This window comes from Lacerta agilis, chromosome 12 (assembly GCF_009819535.1).
Source record: "Lacerta agilis isolate rLacAgi1 chromosome 12, rLacAgi1.pri, whole genome shotgun sequence".
Lineage (NCBI taxonomy): Eukaryota > Metazoa > Chordata > Lepidosauria > Squamata > Lacertidae > Lacerta > Lacerta agilis.
This window is the reverse complement of record NC_046323.1, coordinates 12,157,266-12,185,105: the sequence shown is the minus strand read 5'-3', so window position 1 is coordinate 12,185,105 and position 27,840 is coordinate 12,157,266. Positions and strand designations below refer to the sequence as shown.

At 42.1% G+C, this 27,840-nt stretch overlaps 1 protein-coding gene across 1 annotated transcript; it reads right to left on the bottom strand.

Moving 5' to 3' along the window:
- Positions 1-5,409: 5,409 nt before the first annotated feature.
- MRPL3 (mitochondrial ribosomal protein L3) lies at positions 5,410-26,413 on the bottom strand. The gene is made up of 10 exons (XM_033165566.1): positions 26,287-26,413; positions 22,450-22,631; positions 21,107-21,198; positions 19,824-19,922; positions 15,347-15,446; positions 14,821-14,881; positions 12,464-12,572; positions 12,033-12,110; positions 11,381-11,458; positions 5,410-6,585 (listed from the first exon to the last, which is right to left on the bottom strand). Exons 1-10 carry the CDS (start codon positions 26,355-26,357, stop codon positions 6,436-6,438), a joined length of 1,020 nt encoding a protein of 339 aa, XP_033021457.1. The 5' UTR covers positions 26,358-26,413; the 3' UTR covers positions 5,410-6,435.
- Between the last annotated feature and the right edge of the window lie 1,427 nt (positions 26,414-27,840).

Genomic DNA, 27,840 nt, shown 5'->3' with positions numbered 1-27,840 from the left:
ATTCCACTTTTATGTTAATGTTTATTAATTTGTTAACCTCAATCTGTAAAAAGATAACAATTATCCACACAAATGATATTTTTAAGGGTTTCATTAGAAAAAAAATTCATATGCGGTCACACACGTCACGTTAAATGTCACACACGTCACAGTACTATTCGTTGTTTTTTAGCCTAAGTATTGCTACTTCATATTCCTAAAACCCCTCTTTTGGATTTACACATATATGGCTTAATTCTAATAATTTTTATTTCCATGAATGTTACAAGAACTCACAGAAATATTCAAAGAACTTGAGAAGAGAGGGAAAAACATTTGCAAAATGGTCACACACGTCACGCAAAATTAAAAATTTGTATCTCTATTCAGGCAACATAAAAAATATTCCAAATCATATTAATTATATCTTAAGACATAAATGACAGGTGTCAATTAATTGCTTTTGAACCAGCAGTTGTTTTAGGGTCAAAATAATTACAAAAGTACTGAAAACGTTGTCTGAATGTCACACACGTCACGGTGGAATGCCCCAGTGGGAATCATGATTAATGAAAGCCAGGACGACAGGAGAAAGTTTGAATCATGGTTAAGAGGCTAGGTTTTAACTGGTTTTCCTTTCACATTCGGAGATATTGCTCCAGCTAAAACAAACTGAAAGTATATCCCTTTTCAGGTAGTTTTACAGCACACATAATAGAATGAGAGGAAGTACTGTGATGGCAGCCTCCAAATGTTTGATATACTTGTATTTGTTGTGGTCTTAAAAGGCCACATCCACAGAGGTGTATATACTGGTATGTTTGGGAGCCCTGCACTCCCAGACACAGAGTCATTATAGGGCTGCAGAATACGTTCATTTTACCCCCTCAATCACTCTGACTCCACGTTTTCAATGTAGAAAGCCTAGGTTGTTTCAGATTTTACTCATTTCCATTTATTTTGTTCTGAGGCATCAATTTGGGGTGTGCCTTTGCTGTTAGCCAAATGAACAACTGAACCAGATTAAACCCATTTGGTTCAATTACCCATTTGTACCAAAACAAATGTGCAACCCTAAGTTAACTGAAGACATGAGCAAATCATTTGAAAAGGGGCTTATGCCATGATTAACTTTACAGAAATGAGGTCATAATCTTATTCTTTGTTTCTGTAATGGTCCACTTCAAAAGCAAGCATTTTAGGCACATGCTTTATTCAACGAGCCTTTTAAGAAGAGATTTTCCCCAGGCAGCATCTGCACGGGAATTATTTTTAATAAGTTTTTAATGCTATGTCACTTCTTGCTTGCTGCCATGGGCTCCTCTGAGAGGAAGGGTGGGATGCATATTTATTTAATAAAATAATAAATATTTCAGAAGTAAACTTTCACATTTCTAAGCATGGAAGGGTAGACTGACATGACCCTTCCTCTATGTCTGCCTCCTGGTTAACAATAAAATGCGAATAAACAGGTAAATGACCACAGTAAAATAATTAAAAAATGGTCCAAATTTCTTCAGTCTGGCCTGTCGAAGTCCTGTGCTGCAGAGCCCAGTGGAGTGAGGCCAGCCAACCAGCAGGGTCTCAGAAGGGTAAACAACTTTTACAAAAATGACAACCCCATAAAAATACAGGGAACACAAGATAAACTAGGGGACACTCCAATACCCTAGGCTAACCCACCACCAACTGCAAGCCTTCCTAAACAAACCAGCAACCAAAACAGCAGCCACCAAGCCACTGGCTAGCTTTGAGAAACTCCTCCTAACAACAGAGGGAAATAATAAAGGGGTGGCCTCTACAATATATAAAATACGACTCCAAGACACTACAGACCACCTTAAAAGCCAATGGGAGCAGGACACATAAGACATGAATTAAACCACATCCAGTGGTCTAGACTATGGTCTAAACCACCATTCAAATAGAGAACTCACCCTAAACATATATAGATGGTACCTAACACCGCAGAAGCTAGCAGACACAGCCAGGAACTTCATCTAAATGCTGGAGAGGCTGCATTGCAATAGGCACATAGCTCCCTCAAGTCCAATCCTTCTGGAAATTTCCAAAATAACAGAACAGGTAATAGAAGCAACTCCAGAACTTGCCCTATTAAGTACCTTCCAGGAGAACACACACAAACATTGTAAGGAACTCATAGGTTACTTACTCTCAAGCAGCTTGGGAACTCTTAACCTCTCACAATATCAATAAAAATAGATACACAAAGGACTTACCAGTGTGATGCTGACACAACCCTCCCTACACTAAGAACAGGCAAAACAGTAGAACGAAAGAACAATATCCCCACCCTTCCCCCAACTGCAAGATGTTTATGACAAAAAGGTCTCTCACCAAACACAAACCGTGAAAAAGACTACAAATTGAAAGTGTAGGCAAAAATATACCGTTCCCTCTTTATCTGTTTGCTTTGCAACACAAAAAGCCCCAATAAAACCTTTTTAAAATAAATAAACAAAGGGTACTTGCCTGGAGGCAGAGTCGGTAAGCAAAGTCAGGTCCAGTCCTAAAGTCGGGCCTATAGCAGCTCATGTGGTCAGAAAGTCCAGGGGTCAAGGTATCCGATGACCCAAGAGGAGCAGAAAGCAGCAAGGCCGGACCAAGAACCACAAACGTTGTTCAAAGCAACTGACTGAGGCTGGAAGCCCTGCTTAAGAAAGCTGGAGCCAGCTTGTTCTCATCAGCGCCTCCACCTCAGAGTCCTTGATGGCTCATCAGCAGCAGGTGGTCACTCTGCTTTCTGCCTTCAGCCGGTTGTTCAGCAGGTGAAGCTGACTCCTGGCCCATGACATGGCCCAAGCTATCCTAGTCCTTCATTCATTCTACAGGTAGGTAGCAGTGTTGGTCTGCCAGTCAAAACAAAATAAAAAAAAAATTCCTTCCAGTAGCACCTTAGAGACCAACTAAGTTTGTTCTTGGTATGAGCTTTCGTGTGCATGCACACGAAAGCTCATACCAAGAACAAACTTAGTTGGTCTCTAAGGTGCTACTGGAAGGAATTTTTTTATTTTATTTTATTTCTTCATTCATTCTGTAATGGATGTCGTGTTGATTGGGTTTGAATTTGTGCCTGAGGCAAGTAATGAATGCTGCATATGCATCAGGTTGGGGTTCCACTTTTTTTTTTTTTTGCCTGTACATAGACTATGCCATCAACACTGGCGTTTCCTCATTATCATATTAAAAACAGACCAGCCAGCCAGACCAGCTTCAGGGTTTTGGAATTGTTTGGGTAAGATCATTGTTGCCATTACGCAATTAAGGCCCTGTCATCTGCCCATCTCTGCTCATTCTGTATTGCTGAATGACAGCTCCTGTCTTTCCTAAGCAGCCCATGTGAAATGGGAGCACCCCAATTCTTTTGCACGCAAAAAAATGATGGGAAAGCAGAATCTCTCAAAGCTGAGAGGCAGCAAGAAATAAATTGCTTGCCGGGAGTCACTGAGTGCTTGACTGCCAGGATTAGCAGTGTCTGTTAGAATTACATGAATTAGCTAAGGGCGATGGAAGGGCCTTCCTCTCAATCCTATATCAATGCGCCCATAATCTAGACTCGAAGGCAAATGCAAAAGGTGACAGGAAGCAAAAACCCACCAGGGTGGAAAACATCAGTCCACAGGCACTTCCGTGTCTCTTTTTGGGGCTAGAAATTAAAACCTGAAGATGTGGCTGCCAATTGCCAAAAAGGAATAAAGGAAGGCTATTTATTCTTCCTGTTACAGCCTTTTTATTATCAAGCCGTTACCAGCTCTGAAAATTTTGCCTGTCTACAATGTGCCTGGAACTGTCAACAGCAAATACTTGTTCTCAGCTCTGGAAGGGAAACACAGTGTGAGAAGTCAGGAGACTGGCAGGCACTGGAGACATCTAAAGACAACCCGACAAAGGTTTAGGATGAGAGCTAGCATACTTGATCCAGACTACATCTAAGAGAAGATGACAGAATAGCTGCAACGTTTAGGAATACCAGTTGCTAGAAATGCTGTTACCCTCACATCCAACTTTCGGCCAGTGTGAGAACAGGATGCTGGGCTGTAGAGAGGACATTGTCCTGATCCAGCAGGCTCGTCTCATGTTCTTAATATTGGCCCAGTTTGCCACATCTTGTTACACCACGGTATAAAATAAGCTATGGTTTAATATGCACCGGCACTATGGTTTCCATGGTACACCTCCATTTTTTCTGTTGCTGTGCCACAAACAAGCCAGAATTCGGATTGTCCTGTTGTCTGAACCAGTTTTTTTTTTGTAGGAAGCAAAGACCAACCAATCACTAGCACTTGCCATTTGTTGGGGGGGGGGGGGAATGAACCATGTGACTATCCGCATTAAACCATAGTTTGTTTTAAACCTATGGTTCAGTGTGCCATGTGAACAAGGCCAGCCTCCAAGATTACTGAGCATAGTTGGGAATGAAATACCCATAGTTGGTGGCAGTGAAAATCTCAGTGTAAGCCCCAGTATTGACTTACCGTTACTTTTCTGCTGCTCTTGACTTCTGTATGGCAACATGTGATCCAGTAAAGAATATCGCTTGCTTGATCAAAGTTTTGGTACCCCCAATTTCTATCTTGCTCAACATTTATCACTTTTATCCATTACAGAAGCAACTCCAAGGACATTTTTATACTTTCCGAAACCAAGGAATGGAAACAGCAGAGAGGCAAAATATAGTACAGCAGACAAAATATAGTAAATTACAGGGAGATTACATGGAGCTGCCAGAAAACAAGAAAGCACACCTCTTGGCATTGAGCAAGGACCTGTACTATGGAGGTAGTCAACATGGTGCCCTCCATACTACAACTCCCATCATCCTGAACCATTGGTCATGCTTGCAGTTGATGGGAGTTCTAGTTCAATCCTTGCTGGGAAGCAAATCTGTTACATCAGTGTTCTACTTTTTCAAGTCACCATCCTATTCTGCCTTACATCCTTGCAGGCCAGCAGATAATGCTTTTAAACAATTATCACCCTTATGAATATGTATGTTGCATCTGCTAATAAGAAAGATTTGGAAGTCAACATATTCAAAGTTAACTGGGGAGCAGGGGGACAGCGGTTTGCTGTTATGGGACATGGCTGCAAAATCTCGTTAATTAACACTAATACTCCAAAACAACAATGGCATCAAACGATATGGGGGTTTCCTTCATTTTAGATTAATAGATCAGGAATATACTTTCAAAACATAATTTATATTTAATATGTGGGATTTTAAATAGTTTTTTAAAAAATTAAAATCTCATCATGCTTATAAACAAGCAATTATTTTTTTAATAAGATAGAGTACCTCATGTGAAATAATTAGTTAGGAACTTGTATTAAAAACGTGCACTTTGATAGGGAATAACGGTGGTTGATATGGTATTGTATCTCAGTGAAAAGGCACAGTACAACTCCAAATCAAAGTAGACAGCTTGGACATTTATTAATGTGACAGATTTGGGATTTAGAGATGAGCACTGATGGAGAACAATTGCTTTCTCTCGTATGAGTGCAATCTTCAGGTAATTGAGGGTAGCCAGGATTGCCATCTGAAGCACTTATGAGTGAACTGCAAACAGGCAAACTTGACAACTAATTTTTTTTAAACCAACTCTTTCCCTGCTCCTGTTGCTAGGGGACATCAGAAGAGGGGAACTGCTCACAAGATTGTGTTACGTTCCTGAAAACACAGAGCACCGTATATACTTCAGTCTGAACTGGGAGAAATCGGAAAGAAATTATTTTATCACTCTTATTCATTGCATCCTTCTTGTTGAATATGCGAGGATCCCTGAATTTGTTTATGTAGATGTATGTGAACAGCAGTCACTGGATTTGCTTTCTCTGTGGGTTTCCCTTCAGCAACTCTCGACAGCCGATGCCCATACAGATGTACCATTAAAAAAAGTGACTCGTCTTGCTGGCTGTCAGATCTGCTGTAGTAGGGAAAGCCAAGGAAGCCACCACTGGGAGTGTGGGGCTTCCTACAATGTAGGTGACAAACTCTCTTGAAGCACGCATAGCCTGTGTTTCCCCAAACTGCTCATGCACAGGGGCAGAATGAACTTAAAAATCGTTATTTTTTATATTAAGCAAATAACAACAGCCAATTTTCTGCTGAAGAAAGGGAAAAAAACAGACACACGTATCTGTTTCATAACATGATAGAGATAAATATACACTAAATATAAACACACATGTATTATCAGTTTGGAAGTTTTGAATTATTTTTTGCAAGTGTCAATCAGCTGTGTCACTATATCTCTGCTTATCATCCTTCGGCGTCTGTTGCAATGAAGAAAACGCAACAAAAATAACTGGTTGTCCAGAGTCATGTGGGCAGGTTGGTGCCAGATGATACTTTTTTGGGAGGATTTTCCTGCTTTATGTCTTCGGACCGACATTTTTGACAGGAAGACTGCCTGCATGTCAGGATGTCAATAGTTAAGTGAATGTTATGGAGGGCTCAGTGAATTGAAAAATTTCCTCATCAAACAACTCATCAGGCAGCTGCTCTTCGCCATCAGCGAAATAAGTTGGGAATGGTGAATTCTTGCAGTCATCTTTGTAAACTGGTAAAGCCGAATCCTTGACCTAAAACACAACAAGCGCAAGAGGGGTTGATAATGAAAAGTGGGCAAAAATTCACTTAGGATTCAAAACACAAAACTATTGCTCAGAGCACCAGTTGGAATAACTAGATAAAGAAAGTGTAACGTGAGATGAGAACTTGGGAGGAAAGAAGTTTGTCATTAGACATAATGTGACAGAGAGGACAACAAAGCAGCCAAGCAGAAAGATCGGAGGTGTAGTTGTAGAGAAAAAACCTTGGAGTGGGGCTTAAACAACAATTTTCCATCATTTTTCCTCCTAATAGAAAAAAACCTAAAATTTATGAGAGCACAGAAGGAAAAAAAAGCCTCCTATGAAATATTTCATCTTTTACACTGAGCTAAATAGTGTTTAGGGACACGGGTGGTGCTGTGAGTTAAACCACAGAGCCTAGGGCTTGCTGATCAGAAGGTCGGCGGATCGAGTCCCCGCGACAGGGTGAGCTCCCGTTGCTCGGTCCCTGCTCCTGCCAACCTAGCAGTTCAAAAGCACGTCAAAGGGCAAGTAGATAAATAGGTACCGCTCCAGCGGGAAGGTAAACAGCATTTCCATGCGCTGCTCTGGTTCGCCAGAAGCGGCTTAGTCATGCTGGCCACACGACCCGGAAGTTGTACGCCAGCTCCCTCGGCCAATAAAGCGAGATGAGCGCCGCAACCCCAGAATCATCCGCGACTGGACCTAATGGTCAGGGGTCCCTTTACCTTTACCTTTAAATACAGTGGTACCTTGGTTTGCAACCATTTTGGATTACAACCGTTTTGGATTACAACCACGTCAAACCCGGAAGTGTGTGTCCCTTTTTTGGATTACAACCCATTTTTTTGCGGGGGGGGGGGGGGTTACAACCCATATTTTTTTGGAGGCCCCATTGGCGAAAGCGCGCCTTGGGTTACAACCTGTTTTGGTTTACAACCGGACCTCCGGAATGGATTGTGGTTGTAAACCAAGGTACCACTGTACTTAGATTGTTTGAAGACAACCCATAGCATTAAAGAACGACAACCAAATGATTTGCGGTCATCTGCAAATGCAGCCACTTCACTGCTCGCTCCTAACTACATTTGATTCATGAGCAGGTTAAAGAACATTGATCCTTATATGGATGACCAGAGGAATCCCACTTCTCAGTTTCCTCTACTGTGAGAAGTGTCCATTTATTACTATACTCTTGCTTCTTGTTCTATAACTATTTATCAACCCATAAGACGAGCTCATCCCATGATTATTACATTTATGTGTTCCAGAGGCATGAACACATACAACAGAGTCTCTCTCTTGCTGTCCTTTAAGAGACAATTGGGGGAAACAGTGATGGGTGGGTGCCTTGTAGGGTCTTTTATTTGTTGTGTCACAGGGTAAAAAATGAGCCTGGCTAGCCTTTGGATAAATGAATCAGGGGAGGGGCTCAGCTTTCCCACAATGTTTAATCGTGAAATGGTCAGCCTGGCTACAAGCACGAATGTTACCAATTCCTTTAATACCTGCATTAATGTCAACCAAAATAGATAATAAAGTATTGACAAAATGTGTGTGTGTGTGTATGCCAACGCCATCAGTGTTTCCACAAGGGACCCAGGTAGACACACAGAAAGATACTTGTTTTGCCATGGTCTTTCTAAATTACAGCTTTATCTTTTTTTAAAAAAAAATATGAAACAACAAACTAAAAAAGATCACACAGCAGGTATGTGTTTAGAAATGGGGCGCAGGTATTCAATGTTTAAAATGTGTTTTGGGTCACGGTTTTGCAAAACAGTACATTAATGCCTTGTAGACACCTAGGGAAGCGCACATGCAAGATGCTGTGCTAATGATAGCAGAGGTCTCAACTTTGAACAGCTACAGCTCAGCAGAACATAATCCGCAAAAAATTGCTTGAGCATGTAGCAAGCTTAATGCTAGGGTGAAGTCACAGACCACTTTGCAGTTTAGCAGAGCTCCAGGCTGAATCAGTACTTTGCATGAACAGTAACATGATTCCAAGACACTTACATAGCAAAAAAAAGTACCTTTTCCCCAAAGTGTGCAAGACTGGAATCTTTTTGCCTCAGTAAAAATGTTAGATATAAAAAGCACTAGGGACACTGAATGCTGCAAGACTTCTTTGTTCTCAACTGCTCCTAGGCTAAGGGCCATGGAGGAAAAAGCACCCTGCAAGAGTGAAGAAACTGTCCCAGGTGAGTTTGTGTGCCCACCATTTCCCAATCCTACAGTTTACATTAATTAATTTCCTTGTTTTAATTACATAACATGCTTTAGAGATCGGGGGGGGGGGAATAAGAACATGCCCCAATTACATTCTAAGCATAGTCAAAATTATGTGCACCACAATTTGCCATCAAATTATGTTACAACAGCCAGAGGCAGGACAGTCCGCAATGAAGTGCGACATTTCCATAGCATATATCCTACATGATGAGCTCAGGTGAAGCTCCTAGTAGGAAAGATAGATGAAAAATCCCAGCCTTCGGCATGAGTGATCATGATGAAAATTGAACATAACAAACTGTAGGGCAGACACAAAATGGCACACTATTACTCTTAATATTTTTATTCTGCTTAATCTGGCAATGGGAGCACAGCCAGGAATCAAACGTATGTTATAGACTGAATTGTTAGCATGGTTTTAGTTTTTGCGAATGCCCCAAACATAACTGCTTACTGAAAATTTTACTTGATTTAAAATAAATAAAAGACTTTCTTTTAAGTGAAACATGCTTTTGGATGACATATTCCCTAACTAAGGGCAAAACCTTAATTAGAAGAGCCATTGCAATGTTAGCATTTCAGAAAGATCTCGATGCTATTCACTTAGGTGATTTCAAGCCTACTGGGGAAAATGTTCTTTATAAATGTACATTGCTAAAGTGCACAGTAGCTTAATAGTTGCCAAACAACCAACGAAGAGGCACCAACGCTCTGCAGCCGCGCTTTTTATGCACACAAGACAGTGGCGACTTTCATTTATATACAATTTCACACCAAAAGGATATTGTTTAAGCAGTTCCTGGACAAAAAAAGAATTCCAAGGAAAGGGCCGAGGATGCCCACACTTCTCAAAGAACCACTCTCTCTAGTTATATAGGTTACACATAAAATGAACCCAACAGCACATATTTCTGCCACAAAACTGGGAGCATGAAAGACTGGCAAGAGGGAGAGCCAAATTTTAATGCAAATAAGAGCTAAGGGTGTGGCCAATGGAGTGTGGGGCCAATACGGCTCTCATCTCTTTTCACTTCCTGTAGTTTCTCCACAATTAACATTTATTGTGTATTCTCCATTGCTAGAGGAACAGAATCAGTAAGACAGGACTTAAGAGACTAGTGTGTTATGACTTTAGCTGAGGATAATGTGCAAGGAAAATAGGGCAGTTCATCTTGTCCTACTTGACTAGGTCCCATCGATTTCATCCACCCCAAAAACTGCAATAGAATATAGCTGCATCCTCACAATCAAGCTACACATGCATGTCATACCCCAGTCACTTCATTAGATGACACTTGTCAAGCTAAAGTTGTCCTCTAGCACCAGGCCCTTTAAGTATGTTTCAAGGCAAAGTAACAGCCTTTGAACATGTTCAGAACCTCTGCCCCTGTCTCCAAACCGACTTGGAAGTCCCCTGCTCTATACAGTCACCCTGATGGTGATGGAGTCTTTAAAAGCAGCTCAGTCAGTTTCACAAAGTTCTCTCTCATCACCTGCTTGTCCTAGTTCCTGCTTTCAGTGTCATTTGTATAGTAAAGAGTTTTTTCAAACAGAAAACAGATTTGTGAAGGGGAAAAAAAGTTGGTAGCATGTCTGATATATATGGGAAACATGCAATTTTGCACTTGATAGGATTTGACAGCACCGAAATAAATATGGTGTAATAAGTCAATATTTGACTTGCAGAGCATTGTATGATGCTTGCAACAACTGCACTCAGAGTGCAGTTCAATTATTTTCATGCAGTCAGATGTCACTGGCAGTATAACAAGGCTTGGCTCAGCATTTTCCCACTATGTTTGTAAGCAGATGAACTAGATGTTGGTGTGCCCTTCACAAATAATGGGTGTTCCTTTGGTAACACAAGGAACAAGCATTTTTATTTCGTCTCTGTTGGGAAATAATCACAAACTGATCTTCCTTTGGGAAATCAATAGTGGCTTCTATTGGTTCTCAGGAACTCTCTTGCACAAACACTGAGCCAACTGAAAAATGCTTAGTATTAAAAATGTAATAACATCGTACGGCCACAGGAATCAGCACCCAGCACCATATTATTCAATGCTGTGAGATTTGATTTCAGAAGAAAATCCAATTTCTATTATTTTTCCTAGCATGTGCCACAGTACCAAATTAAAAATGATAATGGAAAAAAGAGCTATCCTGCTTGTTAACAGGCTCCTTTGCAAAGGTCTTACCTGACCAACCACTGATAACCTCACTTTGTATTCTTCTGTGGCAACTTTCAATACTTGCCAGTATCCATTCACAATGTAAGGAGTGTTTTTGCAATTTAAAAAGAGTTCTTTGCCCAACCTGACACCTTCCAGATGTTCTGGACTACAACATCCATCACCTCTAGCCTGTATGGCCACTTGTCAGGAATGATGGGAACTTGAGTCCAAAACATCTGAAAGGCACCAGCTTGGAAAAGGCTGGTGGAAACGAAAGCACCACACATTGTTGTACATGGCACAAGGTGGAAGAAACAATAAAATCAAGGCTGACCAAAGCAGTCATTGAATGCACTGCGTTGTCACATTATGCAACAGTGTGAAGCCAAACTTACCTTTACTAAACAGTTTCTATGACCTGGAACACAACCGTGTACATAAATGATGTTGTGTTTCACGCTGATTCGCCACACCTGAAAGATTAAAATGACCACATTGAAACCAAAACATTCTGTGGTGGTTTTTAAAACTACTTGCTGTGCTAACTGCAGAGTCTTTCTGCAAACTTTCATATCTTGTGGGGGAAAGAAAATGCAGCTCCACATCCTCTTTACACAGCAACAGAACAGCACCATCAGCATTCCCAGGCAAGCTGTGCCTCACTTGTCAAGCAGGCAGGGCTGCACTGAGTACTGAGGAAGCACTTTGGTACTTTGACCTGTGCCTCAACAGTGGCAGGGTCACCACCTCAGGCGATTTCAAGTCCCCTTTCCCCAGCTCCATCAGTAGCCCATGCAGGTCAGAGAAGTCCTCTTTCTCCCCCTGCCCTGAAGCAATGCTGTTGTCAGAAGGCAAGCAAGAGGGAGAGAGGGAGGGAAAGGCCCTTATTTCACCTCCATGCTAACAGCAATGACCGTCTCCTCACGCCTTTGTGGGTTTGCCTCTTTGATATTTAAGAAGAAAACGTGATGTTTGCTATTACGTGGGGGTGATTATGCAATAGGAAGCTACTTTATCAAAGGGGCAAATAAAGGACATGCACCTCACCTTTAGTCCCACCGTTGTTCTGAAGACGTTTCCCATCTTCCCTGGCATTTTCTTTCCCTTGAAAACCCTTGCAACCTTCTGTCTCAAAAATACGAGATACAAGTTAGGCATCGACCATGGAAGTGCTCTTATATGGAATGTGAACAAGGGTAAAATAAGAGAAAATAAGATTCAGCATCAAAACCAAAGCAGGTATTGTGTTAACAACATGCCATAAGTACTACTTTTAAAAAAACAGCTTGACACTTATGCACATTTACTTCAAAGTTTTATTGACCTGTGTCATGCTCACTATGTAGGATTCCAATAAACTGTTCAACGTAGAGAGCTCATTGTTTAATGAAATGTCTACATTCACTGGAAGAAACTTTTTCTAAACATTTGTCTTTTCGTAATGACAAAGTCACAGTAACTCAGTTAAAAATACTTACGCTATTGGAAATGGCTCCAGGTCGTCTGTGTGTTTTAGTCTGGCCATGGGAAGCAGGCTGGCCTTTAAAACCCCATCTTTTCATGACTCCTTGGAAGCCTTTGCCAATTCTAAAGCAGATAAGGCCAAGTCAAATCAGTTTTGAAATAACCCACTTGAAAAAGGTAATTTCCCCAAAACATGGGTTGCAGTTTCAGTATAAGGCGCCCATAGAATGCTGTTCAAAAATGCCACTTGGTTTCAATGCTTCATGCAGAGAAGGAACAGAGCACTTCCTCTCTCCTCAGCCAGCCCACTCACTCACCTGCATTTAACTCCTGGCCACCCAATGAGCACCAGACTAGTGCTTAAATACAAAGTTGGTGCAAGCCACATAGAACAAGACTTGCTTCCAATGTTAAAGCATGGATCCCACATGCAAGCCCCACTAGGCCAGATCACCTCTGGAAGCCTTCCAGTGAAGTAGAAGCAGAACCACCATAAAACAGTGTCCACAGTCCTATAAATCAGCCTGAAAGGGTATCTTAGTGGATGATACTGAAAACCACTGAAGGGTCTCAGCAGAATCAATGGGTTCACACTTAATGCTATTGTACAGCAGATGTCAACCAATGATCAACAAATGAAACTCATCTATCCAAAATCTGAGGCAGACCTAGATCAAGCCCCTGCCAGCATGACCAACGATCAGGGATGATAAGGAGTTGAAGGCACCACGCTGACTACCCCTGGCCTGGACACTTGGATTTGCTACAATGGAGTTAAGATCAGAACAGATGCAGGATGGTTTTGGAATGGAGTATTTTGCAAAAGAAAAATGTGATAGTGGACCATTGAGGATTCCAAACCTTCCAACTGAAAAGCTCTTTAACTACCCAGACTAAGCAATACACTAGGTTGGATGCAGACTAAGTTAGATTCCAGTCCCACAGGTATCAATGGGGCAGGTTAGATATAAATAACTTAAATTCAACTTTTACAGTGGTAGTAAAGTGTAACAAACAATCTCAATTGATTTAATCTTAATCCAACCCATTGTTTAGAGAGTATGTACTCCTTTCTCCCAAGATGGGTGGTATTAATAAAATTATGTTGCCAAAACGACATTTTCTTGAGTATAAATTAAGCATAAATCAATTTGCTTTAGAAGTATAGGAAATACTCAAATACAGAAAAGAGGCAAAGTTGCCTATAAAACACGATAATTTCTTTAGTTGTCAGCATAATTACCTATCATTACAGAAATACCTTATGTACATATTTCAACAGCATTTGTTTAAGCAAAGTAGAACAGCACAAACATGTTTGTTTAACCTTTAATTTTCAGACTGCTACTCAATGGTCTATTAAGACATAAAGTATGCAGCTGCATTTGGGCTTTAGAATTAAAAAATGATCACTTCTGCAAGTTAGCAGAAATTAGTTTTCAATAGGTTACACCAGTATAAGGCACTGTCTTTCAAGAGCTTCTTGTATGGAAAATGTTAAGGACTTTCAACACAATCATATGCAGGTTTATTCAGAAGTAAATTCCAGTTTTTGTTCTTAATTTAATTTATTACTTATTCACCCTAAGGTCCCAGGGATCATAATAACAATTTAAGATATAACATTAAAATAGTTTGTTGTGGTTGTTGTTTGTTTTTTTAAATACAATTACAAAAATTATTGAGAGTCCTGAAAATAAACATCTCAACATTCAACAAAAACTATAATGAAATTGCCAGAGGAGGAAGGAAGTCGAGTTTTGAAATGTTTGATTTATTGTTAAACTACTACTGAAATGTATATAAATGAAAATCATAAATAATTTTTTTTAAAAAAAGAGGAATGTTTCCTTGCAAGAGATTCACGAACTGAAGGAAGCAAACTTCAAAGAAGACAGCTCTGTCAACTTTAATCAACTGTAGTAATCCCTGGTGTCATAAGACCAAGTGTCCACTTAAACATTTCATCTGGATGGCCTGTTTTTATTTCCTTCTTGCTTTTAAAAGAAATACCATGAATTACACTCACAGCCAAAAATAGTCCTTTTCAAGGGATAAAAATCGAAAAGCAATTTCATCACAACCTTGTGTGTGTGTGTGTGTGTGTGTGTATGCGGCCACACTAAGGGAGCAGTTTTTCTTTTTCTGCCTGATACAGACACAAGCTCCAAGTATACCACAAAAGAAAATTTCCAGTGGCATTGAAAAATATTTCCCTCATTTTGTTTTATTTCTCTGGCTTACTAATACTTTTCGTTTTAATATTTTCTTGTAAATCACTTTGTGCATTCACCTTAAAAATTTAATAACTATCTAAAATGAAGTGGTTAAAAACATCCTGGCGCATAAATAGCTGCAGGAGGAAACTTACGTTTTTGCAGTGACATCCACATATTGTCCAGGACGGAAGTGAGCAGCATACAGGGGAGTACCTGGTGGGGAAGGAAGGTAATCAAGTTAAGCCTATTATCATTATTTTTATTTGTTTGGACAAAGTCCAAGGCATATCAGGCATTTCTGGACTGCTGCGATGGGCCCAGAGTGATCCATCATGCTATGGTAAAAGATGCAATTTTTAGCAATTCCCTTTGTTCCTGCAGGGGGAGGCATCAAAAACTGCCTGCTTCCCTGTTCCCCCAATTGAAACACCCTCCACAAAACAAAACAAAAATATATTTTAAAATGCTTTTAAAAAAGGTAGCAGCCATTTCAGATAACATGACTTTCTCTGCGGGAAATGTATGGTTATAATAATTCGACTTTTTACATGCATAGGATTTGCTCCATTTTACCTTAGGACTTCAAAACATTGTCAGCTCTGCACAATGGCTCTGATTTACCAAGAGAAAATACTGTGCAAAATTATATTCCGCGGTTCTTCATTTTGCATAGATTACCTGGCTTAATGAGGGCATTTTCCGACACTCTAAATGTTGAAATCTTCTCCTTTGGCGGTATGCCAACGGTTCTGCACAACTCCATCATAGTGCTCCCTTTCTGTAAGAAATGCAACCCATAACAATGAGAGAAATATTAAGAAATTAGAATCTTTACATTGAAAATCCTCGAATGCTTCAAACAATTTAAAATATATGATAATTGTGTGGTTTTAAGGCCTTGCTTCTTGATAAAATTTAGAGTCCCTATGTCTCATAATTGTTTCACAGTGTGTGAGCCTATACACATCTGCGCAAAATCTTTAGTTTTAAAGAAGTGGTTGTTATTCATTATTAAAATAAATTTTTTATTTTATTTTATTATAATGCATAATCAAGCATAGGAAAAAAATCAAGGTCAGCCAATGAGCTTTAAGGCTGTGGGGATTTCAAACCAGGTTTGGCTTGTCTAAATCCACCTTCTATTAACTACACAAGACAAAATGTGGCCTTGTTTAGTGTTACAGGAATGCCCCTGTGAAAGCCTTAGGCCTGTGTGCTACCCACTCCCCGCAGTGCAAATACAAGGAGTTTGGAAAGCTTTTGCTTCCTTGATCAACTAAACACAGCTTAGTATTCTGTCTGATCCCAGACAGGCTGTGCTTATTGTAAACTATGCCTTACTAAAACACAGCAACTTCAAAGCCTAGTTTATGAAGCTAGCTACAGCTGAGATTAACTATAATTTAGGGCATTAACACCATGGATAGAAACCAAATTTTGAAAAAGTGTGCAGTTATAATATGGAGACTTTTCAAATAATAACCTAATACCACAAAGTTTTACATGAAGAATATTATTTTAAAAATTGCCGATGCGTAAAGGTTCAATAAAGCATGGACAACCACAGAGGCAGAATGAAAATGGTGAAAGAACGAAGTCTTGCAAGTTTTTAATTTTAATTCAACATACTAGAGTCTATAATCTTTAGCACAAGGATACTTCATTATTAACCACATAGGAAGCACAGTTTATAAGTGGTTTATAGTGGATTAATTCTGAAATTGCCCCCGAGTCAGTCTTTCTCTCTGTCTGTCTCTCTCTCAATCTATCAACTAAACAGAAGTAAAATGAATGAAAACTGAAAATGCAAGAAGCCGTATTGCAGAGTTTTGTGCTTTAAATGGTTTCCCCTAGAAAGCAATTTACATGACTGACAGGAGCGACACACTTGGATAATCACCATCTGTCAGGTGGTCAGCGTTGTAGAAGTTATCTGCAATTTTCCTTTTCCCCAATGAAGGTGCCTTCCTGAACTTCCAGAGGAGTTCAAAAGGACAATTTTAAGGTTATACAGCAGCAGCATCTTGCCCCACCTGAAAACGCCCCCTGCTTATCATTTTGTGTGCAAACTGCATAAAATTGATAAACCTTTATAATACTGTTTTAGAGACGAAGGTTAAAACACTTGTTAGTGTCACCTTCCTGAGATTCTCTCTCTCACACAAATGGCTACTATAAAAATAATTAAAATCCAGTCCTAAGAACACATCATTACAGTAAGCTCCACGATGGTCACTGGAACTTATTTTCAAAGAATGTGTTTAGGATAGGAGTGTTGAGTTTCTACAATAAAACATAGCTAATTTCTTAAGACAATCCTTTCAAAACTGTTATTTAGACAGCAAACGTAGCTGTTATTGGCAACAACTTTAAAACATGTAATAAATTATCCTACAACACATATATACATTAAAAGAGTTTATATGGATTATATGTATCTATGGATCCTCTTTCAGAACAGCAAGTAAAAACAAAGGGGGGGAGTCTGAATGAAGATATAATAAACTCTTGAGTAGAATTAAAATAAATAATAATAATTAAAGAACTGAAAAGATAGCCATTAGAGGCAAAAACCTTTTAGGTTCTTTGTCTCCATGTATCCGATTCCAGCTTTATACCACATCTAACATAGGAAGGAAAATTCCATCAAGATGTTTGACAGACGATAGCTCAGGTAATCACTTCAAATTCTGGAACTATTTTATTGACTATATTAAGTGTACTCAATAATGACAGTCTGCTTTAACTTACTGGTATGTGTCATTTCACAAACATATAACATTTACCCAATGAGCTAGGGCATGAAGCATATATGTCCCAGTTATGCTATAAACTTAGATGCACTTAGCTTTTGTAAATTTAAAGGCATAGTTTATCTCTAGCTCTTGCAACAAACACCTGGAGGCTCTAGGCATCAAAGGCATCTACTTGCAGGATTATATCTCTTGCACATTCAGGCATTTCCAGAAGCTGTTACAAGACAGCAGTGTAGAATCTTCTGCCCACAAGAAATTATTGATCTTTCAGGGTAGATACAGTGAAATGCCAGTATCTGCAAGAGGCAGAGTTTTGATTCTGCATTGTAGCGCATGCTGAATGGGGATGATAGATCACAAATTTTGCATTGTGAGACTGGGTATGGCTGTCTGTTGCTGCTTCCTCTGAGTACCAATTAATCAAATATGCTACAGTATACACACACTCTATGATTCCACACATATTATTTGAAAATTGATAACTCAATTCCAAGTTAAGGCCTTGTGAGGCCTTAACCCATCTCATAAACACACACAAACACACACCAATGTCGTTGAAACTTTTTACATCAATATTAAGATGGAAATTATCTATAAAGCAAAAGCATTTAGTTCTGTTTCCAAATTGGAGCAAGTTTACACCTGAAGAGCTAAAGGTTTATTTCCACATATACCCATTTTCAAAACAATCAATGAACACTAAAGAGATCTATAAAACCTAAATATTGATTAAACTAGAGATTCAAAGTTGTAAATGAGAACAGTTGCTAAAAACGAGGCAAAAAAGCTTAATAACGATTAACAGAAAATATGGTACCTTGGCTCATTGATAGAGCACTTTCTTATATCCCACACAACATTTTTTCTCTGGACATCCCATGAGACCCATCTGCTATAACAGTGGAGTGAGTGAGTAAGTAAGTAAATCCCAGTGGATGCAAGCGATGTTGGCCTCAAAATGCTTTGCAAACAAGTCACAGCAAGCTACCGCCAGTTCGGTCACCTCCTTTGGGCCAGAGTGTAAAAGACCCCACACTACGTGGAAAAGCTTTGCTGGATGCCACCAAGAGGACACAACAGAGGAAGCAAAGTATGCTTTCTTTGCTGCCTTCACTGCTACTAGGAACTGCCTGTGCCGTGTGCCCCTTATCTGGCCTGTTCGACCTGCCACACCATGCTCCCCCTACCCTGGACCACAGTGATTGGGAGCCCCCTTGCTCTCCCAGCTCCTCTCCTCCCAGACACATCTCCCCTCCCTCAATAAAAGCAAACAACAATAACTAAAACCCCACACAAAATAAAAAAGTGAAAACAATAAATGGTTCCATGCATGGTCTCACTACAGATGCTCTAGACTGGTACATATCTGCTGGAATAGTTATTTACGTCCATCGTGTGTGTGTTTTGGTATAAAGGGTGACTTGGATCTTTTTGTTTTTCACAGTAAGGTAGCATGCTTGCTTTCTTAAACAGGAACGAAAAATGATTAAAAGGAGGCTGAACAGGATGGGGGGAAATTCTTCCATCCTTGGCAGTCCCCCCCCCCTCCATCTCAAGGTAATAATAATGCCTCCCCAGAAACCAAATCCTTCTGTCTCAATTAGCCCTGTGTTTCTGTCCAAGGATAAATGAGAAAGAAGCTGTGTAGGAGCTAAAAAGCCAATGCCTGCACATGCACACGCATGTGGGAAGAAAAGGAAGCAGAGAATTGGAGAATACACCTAAATAAGAGGGAAATGTTGGAATCAGGAGGGGAGAGGCCAGAAGGACTTGCTGTGTCTCCTTTTCCCCTTCTCAAATGTGTGTTTAAGCAGCACCCAGCAGGACTGAATCCTCCACTCGCCTCAACAGTGGGGGTATTCTTTTAGGTATTCAGGCCTGAAGCCATTTAGGGATTTACAGGTCAGCACCAACACTTTTAATTGTGATCAGAAATGGAAATCTTTTAGGAACAGTGTTAAATGGAAATCTTTTAGGAACAGAGCATGTACCACTATAGCGAGACAGGGCGCAGGCTGGTAGGGTCTCAGCCGACATACCAGAAGGAGCTGGTAGGCAACCTTGACATAGAATTGACCCGTACCTCCATGGACAGTCCATAATGACTCCCAGGCTGAACACCTGGCCCTTTAGAGGCACACTTACCCCATTTGGGACCAGGGAATCCCCCTCCCCCTGTCCCCCATGCAAAAATCCCCTGCCTTCAGATAATGGTAAAGAGTAGGGAGAAATCACATATTCAAGAAGTGACAGCAAACAGTGATGCGTGCAAGCAATTTTAAAAAAATAAAAAGGGCAGACTTTTAAATATAGAGGCACACCACACACCAAAATGCACTCTATAGAAGAAGTTGATGAAAACTGATACTCTATCACAAAAAGCAACACAGTAGACTTACATGAAACTGCGAAACATTTTTCCCTCCAACAAGCAAAAAGGGATCTTTTCCATCCATTTCTTCCTTCGGTATATGTTTTAATACATGGCAGTCTCTAACCTTCAAGGAAAAAGAGCCGACTCAGAATGGTAAAAGTAATCTCAAAACCCGTACACATATTTTGTTGAATAACATCCTCATCACCATTTATTAGAGTCAACAGAACAGAAATGCACCAAAACTACACCAAAATCTTAAATATAGGACAAATATAAAAAGTGTAACATCGTTATATAAATAATCTAATAGGGATTTGCTAATTCAACCTCAGGTAAGCCCTTGGAAATAACCCTTCCAGCTTCAAGTGCTTAATTTCTTTCTTATACAAACAACAATGAATCAGCAGTGAATTGCTGTACACCAAGGGTTCCCAAACTAAGGTCCGCGGGCTGCATCCGGCCCACGCGAGCCAATTATCCAGCCCCTGACAACCCCCGCCGCCTGCTCTTACCAGCTGCGGCTGCCCATCTACGGGTCGGTGTGGCGGCGGAAATAGCTTGTACACATGCACAAGCGTCATTTCTGGCGCACTTCCGGGTCTGCAGAGGCCCGTGCGCATATGCACAAGCTATTTCCGGCGATTGGCGCCGGAGGAACTGGCCTGAGGCCGGGTAAGTTTGCCAACCCCTGCTGTACACAGTGCAGTACTGCAACCTTTAACCTTTATAAAGGGGAATTGAAAGTCAGCATTTGTTTTTAGAATTTATACCCAACCTTTCACTGTGAATGGCCTCAAGGTAGTTAGCAACATAGTAAAATATAATTTGAAAAGCAACAACAAGATATATAGCACAGCCAACAGTTTAGAAGGATGAACATGAATCAGGACAACTTTCTATAATGTCCAGTTTCAGAGAACTGCATTAACTGTAGATGTGCACTTGTATCTGCAGGTAATCTCAGGTTATTGTTGATGGGGTGAGGGGGAAAGGAGGCAACCAGGTCTGTTTCTTAAGCCATATTTTTTGTCTGGCTCCACCTCAATACTTATTTTGCATCTACAGTAGCTCTGATTATTGCACTTCAGAGTTCTAGCAAAACAAAACAAGAGCCAAAACAGATTTCACAAGCCTGCAAGGGGCACAGGGGAGGAGGGGGCAAGGAAGTTCCATTGTGCTGCTACAACTAATGGAGCAGTTTAGTTAGGATAGTGCCCAGATCCTAAATATACAATCTAGAAGACAGGCTGCATGTTATTTTCTTCAACCTTTCATATGGTTTTTAAAGACTAGTATTTGCCTTACCTGAAGTAATGTGACAGGCACTTTTTCACCTTTCTTGGTCCACAATTGCATCATCCCCAACTTTAATGCAATAAGTCCAACTCTTTTAGAACCTGTGTTTAAAAGTGAAAGCAGCCCCTTTAACTATTTAGCTAAACATTTATTTAACCTTTTGGTGTTCCATACAGGTGAGCACATGGAATTTCCTCAGATGTGTGTAGTGGCTGGTGAAAGAGGGACAGAACACTCTGCTTCCATACTGACTACAAAGGAAGAAGCTTCTAGCTGGGAACATTTCCCCACATTTGCTTACTAGCCTGCATTTTATTCATAAGAGGGGCCCATCATAGGAGTAAAAAGCAAACAAATATTTACTTTTGCATACAGGCTATGTATTTTTGGCAGCTTAGTACCAAAGCCGAGTGAATGAAAGGGGCTACGGTTGCAACTTAATATTAAATGACCTTTTGCGAGCGTTTCCTAATTGTGGTCCACAAACCACCAGTGGTCTACAAGCTTCATTCAGGTGATTCATGGCATGCCTGGGAGAAATGATGGGAGCATCAGCCGTGGAGGGCAAGAGAAGTGGCTGCGCCATCATTCTTAGAACCTGGCATTCTGCCCAGAAGGTTGAAGGGATGGACTGGACGTGGCAGGGCAGGGAGAAGTCCATGAAGAAAAAGTTCTGGGAATCTAAGCGTGGACAACACCTGAAAAACAAAGGGCTCAATCAAATCCACTGGAGACCCAATGCCCGAGTGCAGAGGGACCCCTTTGTGGCACGACAGAGCCCTTTCCCCTGTGTTATGCACATGCAGGTATTCACACAGGCACCACAATAGGGAACAAAAGGATTGTGCATGTATTCCATATTCCTAGCCAGTATAGATTCATTTAATAAAGGACTACAGATTTGGAACATGTGGTCCTTGGTGGTGGGGGATGAAAAAGGAAAAGGCTAGCTGGAATAATAATAATAATAATAATAATAATAATAATAATAATAATAGTATTTATACCCCACCCATCTGGTTGGGTTTCCCCAGCCAGTCTGAGTGGCTTACAGCACATATAAAAAATAGTAAAACATGAAACATTAAAAACTTCCTGATACAGGGCTGCCTAATAATAATAATAATTGGTAGGAACTTCCCAGTTCTCATAATGGCCTGGCATGCTGAATGTTTACACACCTGCACTGGGTGCAAGGGAAAATAACTCTTATGCCCTACATGTGCTGCTTCCTTAATGGACTAGAATCCAGCTCACTGATTTTAAAAGCATTTGTGTTTTAAGGAATCCAAATACAGGCTCAAGTATTGGACATAGGTTTGCTTTTGTTTCCCAACCTGTCATATACAAACCTGGCTCCCATGGATGCAAAGGCCAGGGTTCATCTTTTAGTGGACAGAGTTTACTGGCTGTTTGAGCTTTGAATTCTTCCGCTGTATGCTTCTTAAGGAACTCGAAATTCTCTTTTGAAAGGTGCTCATCCCACCACGTGGAATTGTCAGTAATATGCCTAGCTGTGACACACCACAGACCACTGTCAAACAGAAGATAAAAATGGTTTAGAAAATGAGATATGCACAATAGCACTTCCCAATTCTCAGTTCTGATACCCTGTTATCTTCAAGGTATTGCCAAGCATAAATACAGGTAGGCAAGAATAATAATCCCAGACTGGCAAACACCTCCAGCACATGCCCCAAAAGCAAGGACAGGAAGAGCAGAGTTGATTATCAATGTTTAAAGCTCTGGTTGAGATGCCAAATGCAGAATTACAAAGCATGTTGAGAGGCCTTGGCAAATAATTGTGCTCTCCAGAACATTATACTAACATGTTTCACAACCATATTAAAGGGCAGTAGGATGGGAGTTAACTAGAATTTTTGCATGCCTTATAAGCGCTTTTGTGTTAAAACTTTCCAAAGCATGTGGGCTGCGACCCAACTGACATTGCAGAAATGGAAGAATGTAGTGCATTACCCTAACTGTTGTAGGCTGATAATGAAATTGTAAGAAAGGCAGAAAGAATTGCTGATGGAAACCTATTTAGTAAATTGGCAAATGGGAAAGCAGCAGACTTACAAAAATATTCAAAGTTCCTTGGAGAGTATAATGCAGCCAATATAATAAGCTAAATCTGTGGTGCAATTTCAAGGAGAAACACTGCTTTATTAAGGTGGACAGACAGGTTCTATCTCTTTACCTGAGGGAGCAGGTTATACTGTAATACAGTACTGTAGTTGAAGAAGCATATGTGAAGTGCCCAACTCTGCCCGTCGCCTACAGCTGCCTGAACAATACCTTTTCATTGGCTAACAGAGAAAATGGTCCCAGGCTTAGGGCCATACAAGCAAAGCAATGTACAGTGGTACCTCTGGTTAAGAATTTAATCCGTTCCAGAGGTCTGTTTGTAACCCAAAACCGCTCATAACATGAGGTGCGCTTTCGGTAATGGAGCCTCCCGCTGCTGCAGGTGCGCAACTTCTGCTAGCATCCCAGGGCAAAGGTCACAACCGGGAGCATACCGGGTTAGTGGAGCTCGTAACCCGAAGCATTCGTAAGGAGGACGGTATGTAACACACAAGGTTCCACTGTAGTTGCAAAACACCAGCTGATACAATAGCATACATCTTAAAAAGTTTCCTTCACACATCACAATTTAACCAAGGAAGGGAATAAAACACGGGTTTCAAAATAGGTATATGCTAGGCCTGGGCAATATACAGTGAGGTCCCAATACAGCCTTTTCCTTCCTCCGCTTCTTTAAACTGCTTGGCTGAGGAGCGTGCTGCTGCCCTTGCCTCAGCCAAGCAGTTTTATGGAACCCCTGACCTGACACCCGTTCGCATGAGCCAGCAGCAGGATGGGGGCTCCGTTAAAGTGCTTCCCCATCCCAACTGAGGGAGCCCTGAGCCCGCTCCTGCTTGCATGCGAGTAGAATCCGGATCAGGCTGCTCTCAGCTGTGAAGCAGGAAGCCCCCGCTTCCCAGCTGAGAGATCCCTGACTCCACTCCTGCTTGCACTGCTTGTGAGCGACAGGGGACTTTGGGCTGGCTCCGCTGGGGCAGGAGCATAGAGGTGCGACAGTTGTCCCTTCCAGTCGGGATTCAGGCCCCATCATGGGACTGAAACTGCCTTGGTCGCACTGGTGGCTGATCTCCGGCAGGCTTAGGGACAAAGGTGAGAGCTGTTTCCTAGTTCTGCTGGATCTCTCAGCGGCTTTTGACACCATCAACCATAACATCCTTCTGGACCGTCTAGAGGGGTTGGGAGCTGGGGGCACTGTTATACAGTGGTTCCGCTCCTTCCTCCTGGGCCATGTTCAGAAAGTGGTGGTGGGAGATGAGTGTTCAGACCCCTGGGCTCTCACTTGTGAGGTGCCTCAGGGTTCTGTCCTCTCCCCCATGCTTTTCAACATCTACATGCAACTGCTGGGAGAGATCATCAGGGGGTTTGGGCTGGGTGTTCATCAGTATGTGGATAATACAAAGCTCTACCTCTCGTTTAAATCAGAACCAGTGAAGGCCCTGTGTGAGTGTCTGGAGGTGGTTGGAGGATAGATGGCGGCTAACAGATTGAGGTTGAATCCTGACAAGACAGAAGTATTGTTCTTGGGGGACAGGAGGAGGGCAGGTGTAGAGGACTCCCTGGTCCTGAATGCGGTAACTGTGCCCCTGAAGGACCAGGTGCGCAGCCTGGGAGTCACTTTGGACTCGCAGCTGTCCATGGCGGTGCAGGTTAATTCTGTGTCCAGGGCAGCTTTCTACCAGCTCCATCTGGTATGCAGGCTGAGACCCTACCTGCCCGCGGACTGTCTCATCAGAGTGGTGCATGCTCTGGTTATCTCTTGCTTGGATTACTGCAATGCACTCTATGTGGGGCTACCTTTGAAGGTGACCTGGAAATTAAAACTAATCCAGAATGCAGCAGCTAGACTGGTGACTGGGAGCGGCCGCCGAGACCACATAACACCGGTCTTGAAAGACCTAATTGGCTCCCAGTACGTTTCTGAGCACAATTCAAAGTGTTGGTGCTGACCTTTAAAGCCCTAAACGGCCTCGGTCTAGTATACCTGAAGGAGCATCTCCACCCCCATCGTTCTGCCCAGACACTGAGGTCCAGTGCCGAGGGCCTTCTGGCGGTTCCCTTGCTGGGAGAAGCCAAGTTACAGGGAACCAGGCAGAGGGCCTTCTTGGTAGTGGCGCCCACCCTGTGGAACACCCTCCCACCAGATGTCAAAAACAACCACCAGAATTTTAGAAGACATCTGAAAGCAGCCCTGTTTAGAGAAGCTTTTAATATTTAATAGATTATTGTATTTTAACATTCTGTTGGAAGCCGCCCAGAGCGGCTGGGGAAACCCAGCCAGATGATCGGGGTATAAATAATAAATTGTTGTTGTTGTTGTTGTTGAGGGTTGAAACAACCTTTCAATGGCCTGTCCACAACTTAGAAAAGTAGAGCACCACAAATTACTACAGGTGCACACCCTTTCTCTCCCCGTCCCCAACATGATGGGGGGGCACAATATGGGGGACACACAATATGGACTTTGGGAAAGTGAGTTTCAAGCAGTGTTTCGAAACTCCCATTGTCCTAGGCACACTTTGCCATGGGCATTTCATTAGTGCGAGCAGTTTCTGAACTCCTGCGCCTAAGATTTCAGATTAAAGCTGCAGAGTAGAGGGAAAGGGGGAGCTTTTTTCTGCCTCCTCACTTCCAGCTCCTCTTTGAAGACTGGAGAAGAGACCCTCTTAGGAATATTAGGGGGGCGGGCAGGGGAAGGACTGAACCACGTGAAAAACGAACACAATATTTTGGCAGCAGTTCGTTCATTGTCAGCTTTGTTATATATATATGTAAAAAGGCGCGCCTAGACATTCGACCATAACCCAGGTCTCAGGTGCCCTTTAGCTCCCAGCTTTCCTATCTCAAGTTTCCAACACTTGGTTCCAAAAAGCTTCAACGAAACTCTACCCCCTGCTCTCCACATTTTTCCTTTTCCCTTGCTGCGTTTAACAGGCAGAAACCCAACAGGTAAAACGAGTCGTGCGGAGAGGGGAGCCCGCTTTCACCTGTGGAACTTCTGCCTGAGGGAACGGGAGCCCCTTATTTGGGTCACGGGATGTGGGTGTCTGTGAGGGGAAAACCAGCGCCCGGCGACGGATGAGAGAGCGCGCACGCGCACGTACCCGCTCCGAATCCCTGCTCCCGAAGCCAGCAGCCGCGAGCCCAACCGACACAGCAGCCCCGCGCGCGACATCACGCCCGCCGCGTTCTTCGACGGGGAGTTCGTCAGAAAAAACCCCCCCACCTTTCCGCCCGTCCCCCGACACGCTCTAGAAACTAAGTTCCGGCTACACTTGGTTCCTACCAGCCCCGCGCCGGCGCAGAAGGAAGCGGAGCTCTTTTACCTCGAGGCACAGGCAGGCGAAGAAGGGGCGTTGCCCTTTCCCCAAACGGACACCCCGCCTACGTCATGATTATTAATATTATTTTTACAAGAACCATAGACAAAACGGCGCCGGGGGGGAAGCGGCTGCTTTTGACCTTGGCGGGAAACGGGGAGGCGGCGGCGGGTGCCGCGCCACCTGCTGGTGGGAAGCCGCCGTTGCAGGGGCAAATGGCTGCAGATATATCCCGGGATTCCCATCCGGGCATAAGAGGAGTCTCTGATTTGAGTCATCTTTTTTTTTTAACTAAACGAAAAAAGCCTCCAAGGCGTTGGTGGAGGCTGTTGTTGTGCCTCTGCCCCAACAAGTGAGCAACCCAAACTGGAATTCAGGAGAGGATAAACCTAAAACATAGGAGCAACAAACCCCTTGACCCCTAGAAAATATTCACTTATATATTCATGACATAGCTGTCAAGTTTCAGATTTGAAAATAAGGGATCAGCACCCTCACCTGTCCCGGGGACAGTCTACGGTTCTCAGGGACAGTCCACGCTGTGGTAATCCCCCCAGGCTACAAATTAATTCACACCAGGCTACACACCATCATCTTTCCCCACATTCATATGTGGGAATTGACTGGAGTAACACATGACTGGAAAGGTTTGCAGTTCCACGAACATAGGTGTGCACTGCCTCGAAATAAAAAGTGAACAAAAGAAGGCTCACTAGGGGGGCATTGCTAAAAAAAATGTCAACTTTGTAACTAGAGGTTCAACTGAATAGAATTTCACCCAGGCAAAGAAGCTTGACCAAATATGCCCTATGCCCCCCCCCCAATACATCTTTAAGTCATGAATAACTAGAATAGGTTGGTGTGGACAGGTGGGCATCATGTGAATGTCCAGTTTGGCAGATCTTTCAATCCATGGAAGAGGAGCTACAGTGGATGCCTTGTCTTCTCAAAACGAAATTGTTCTCGGTTAGGAGACAACTGATCTAGTTTGGAGGCATATGCTGCTCTTCCTTTCCTTTAGGAAAGGGCCACATCTCCAGGACAGAGAACCCCAAACCTCCTAGGTTGAATCTTAGCCCATCTAGGGATGGGAAAGACATCCTGGCTGAAACCCAGAAGAGATGTTGATGAACCAAGTAGAGACAATACTGAGCACAATGGTCCAGTGTTGTGACTTGGTATAAGGCAGTTTCCCATGTAAGACTAAGGTCTTTCATTGTGCAGGGGAAGTTGGATGGTGTAGCAATCAGCAATCAGATTGCGACAAGAGATTTTAACATAAAAGGCAGCCGTGTAAGTGAATGTAAGTAATGTATGAGATGAAGCGAGACGGTGTGT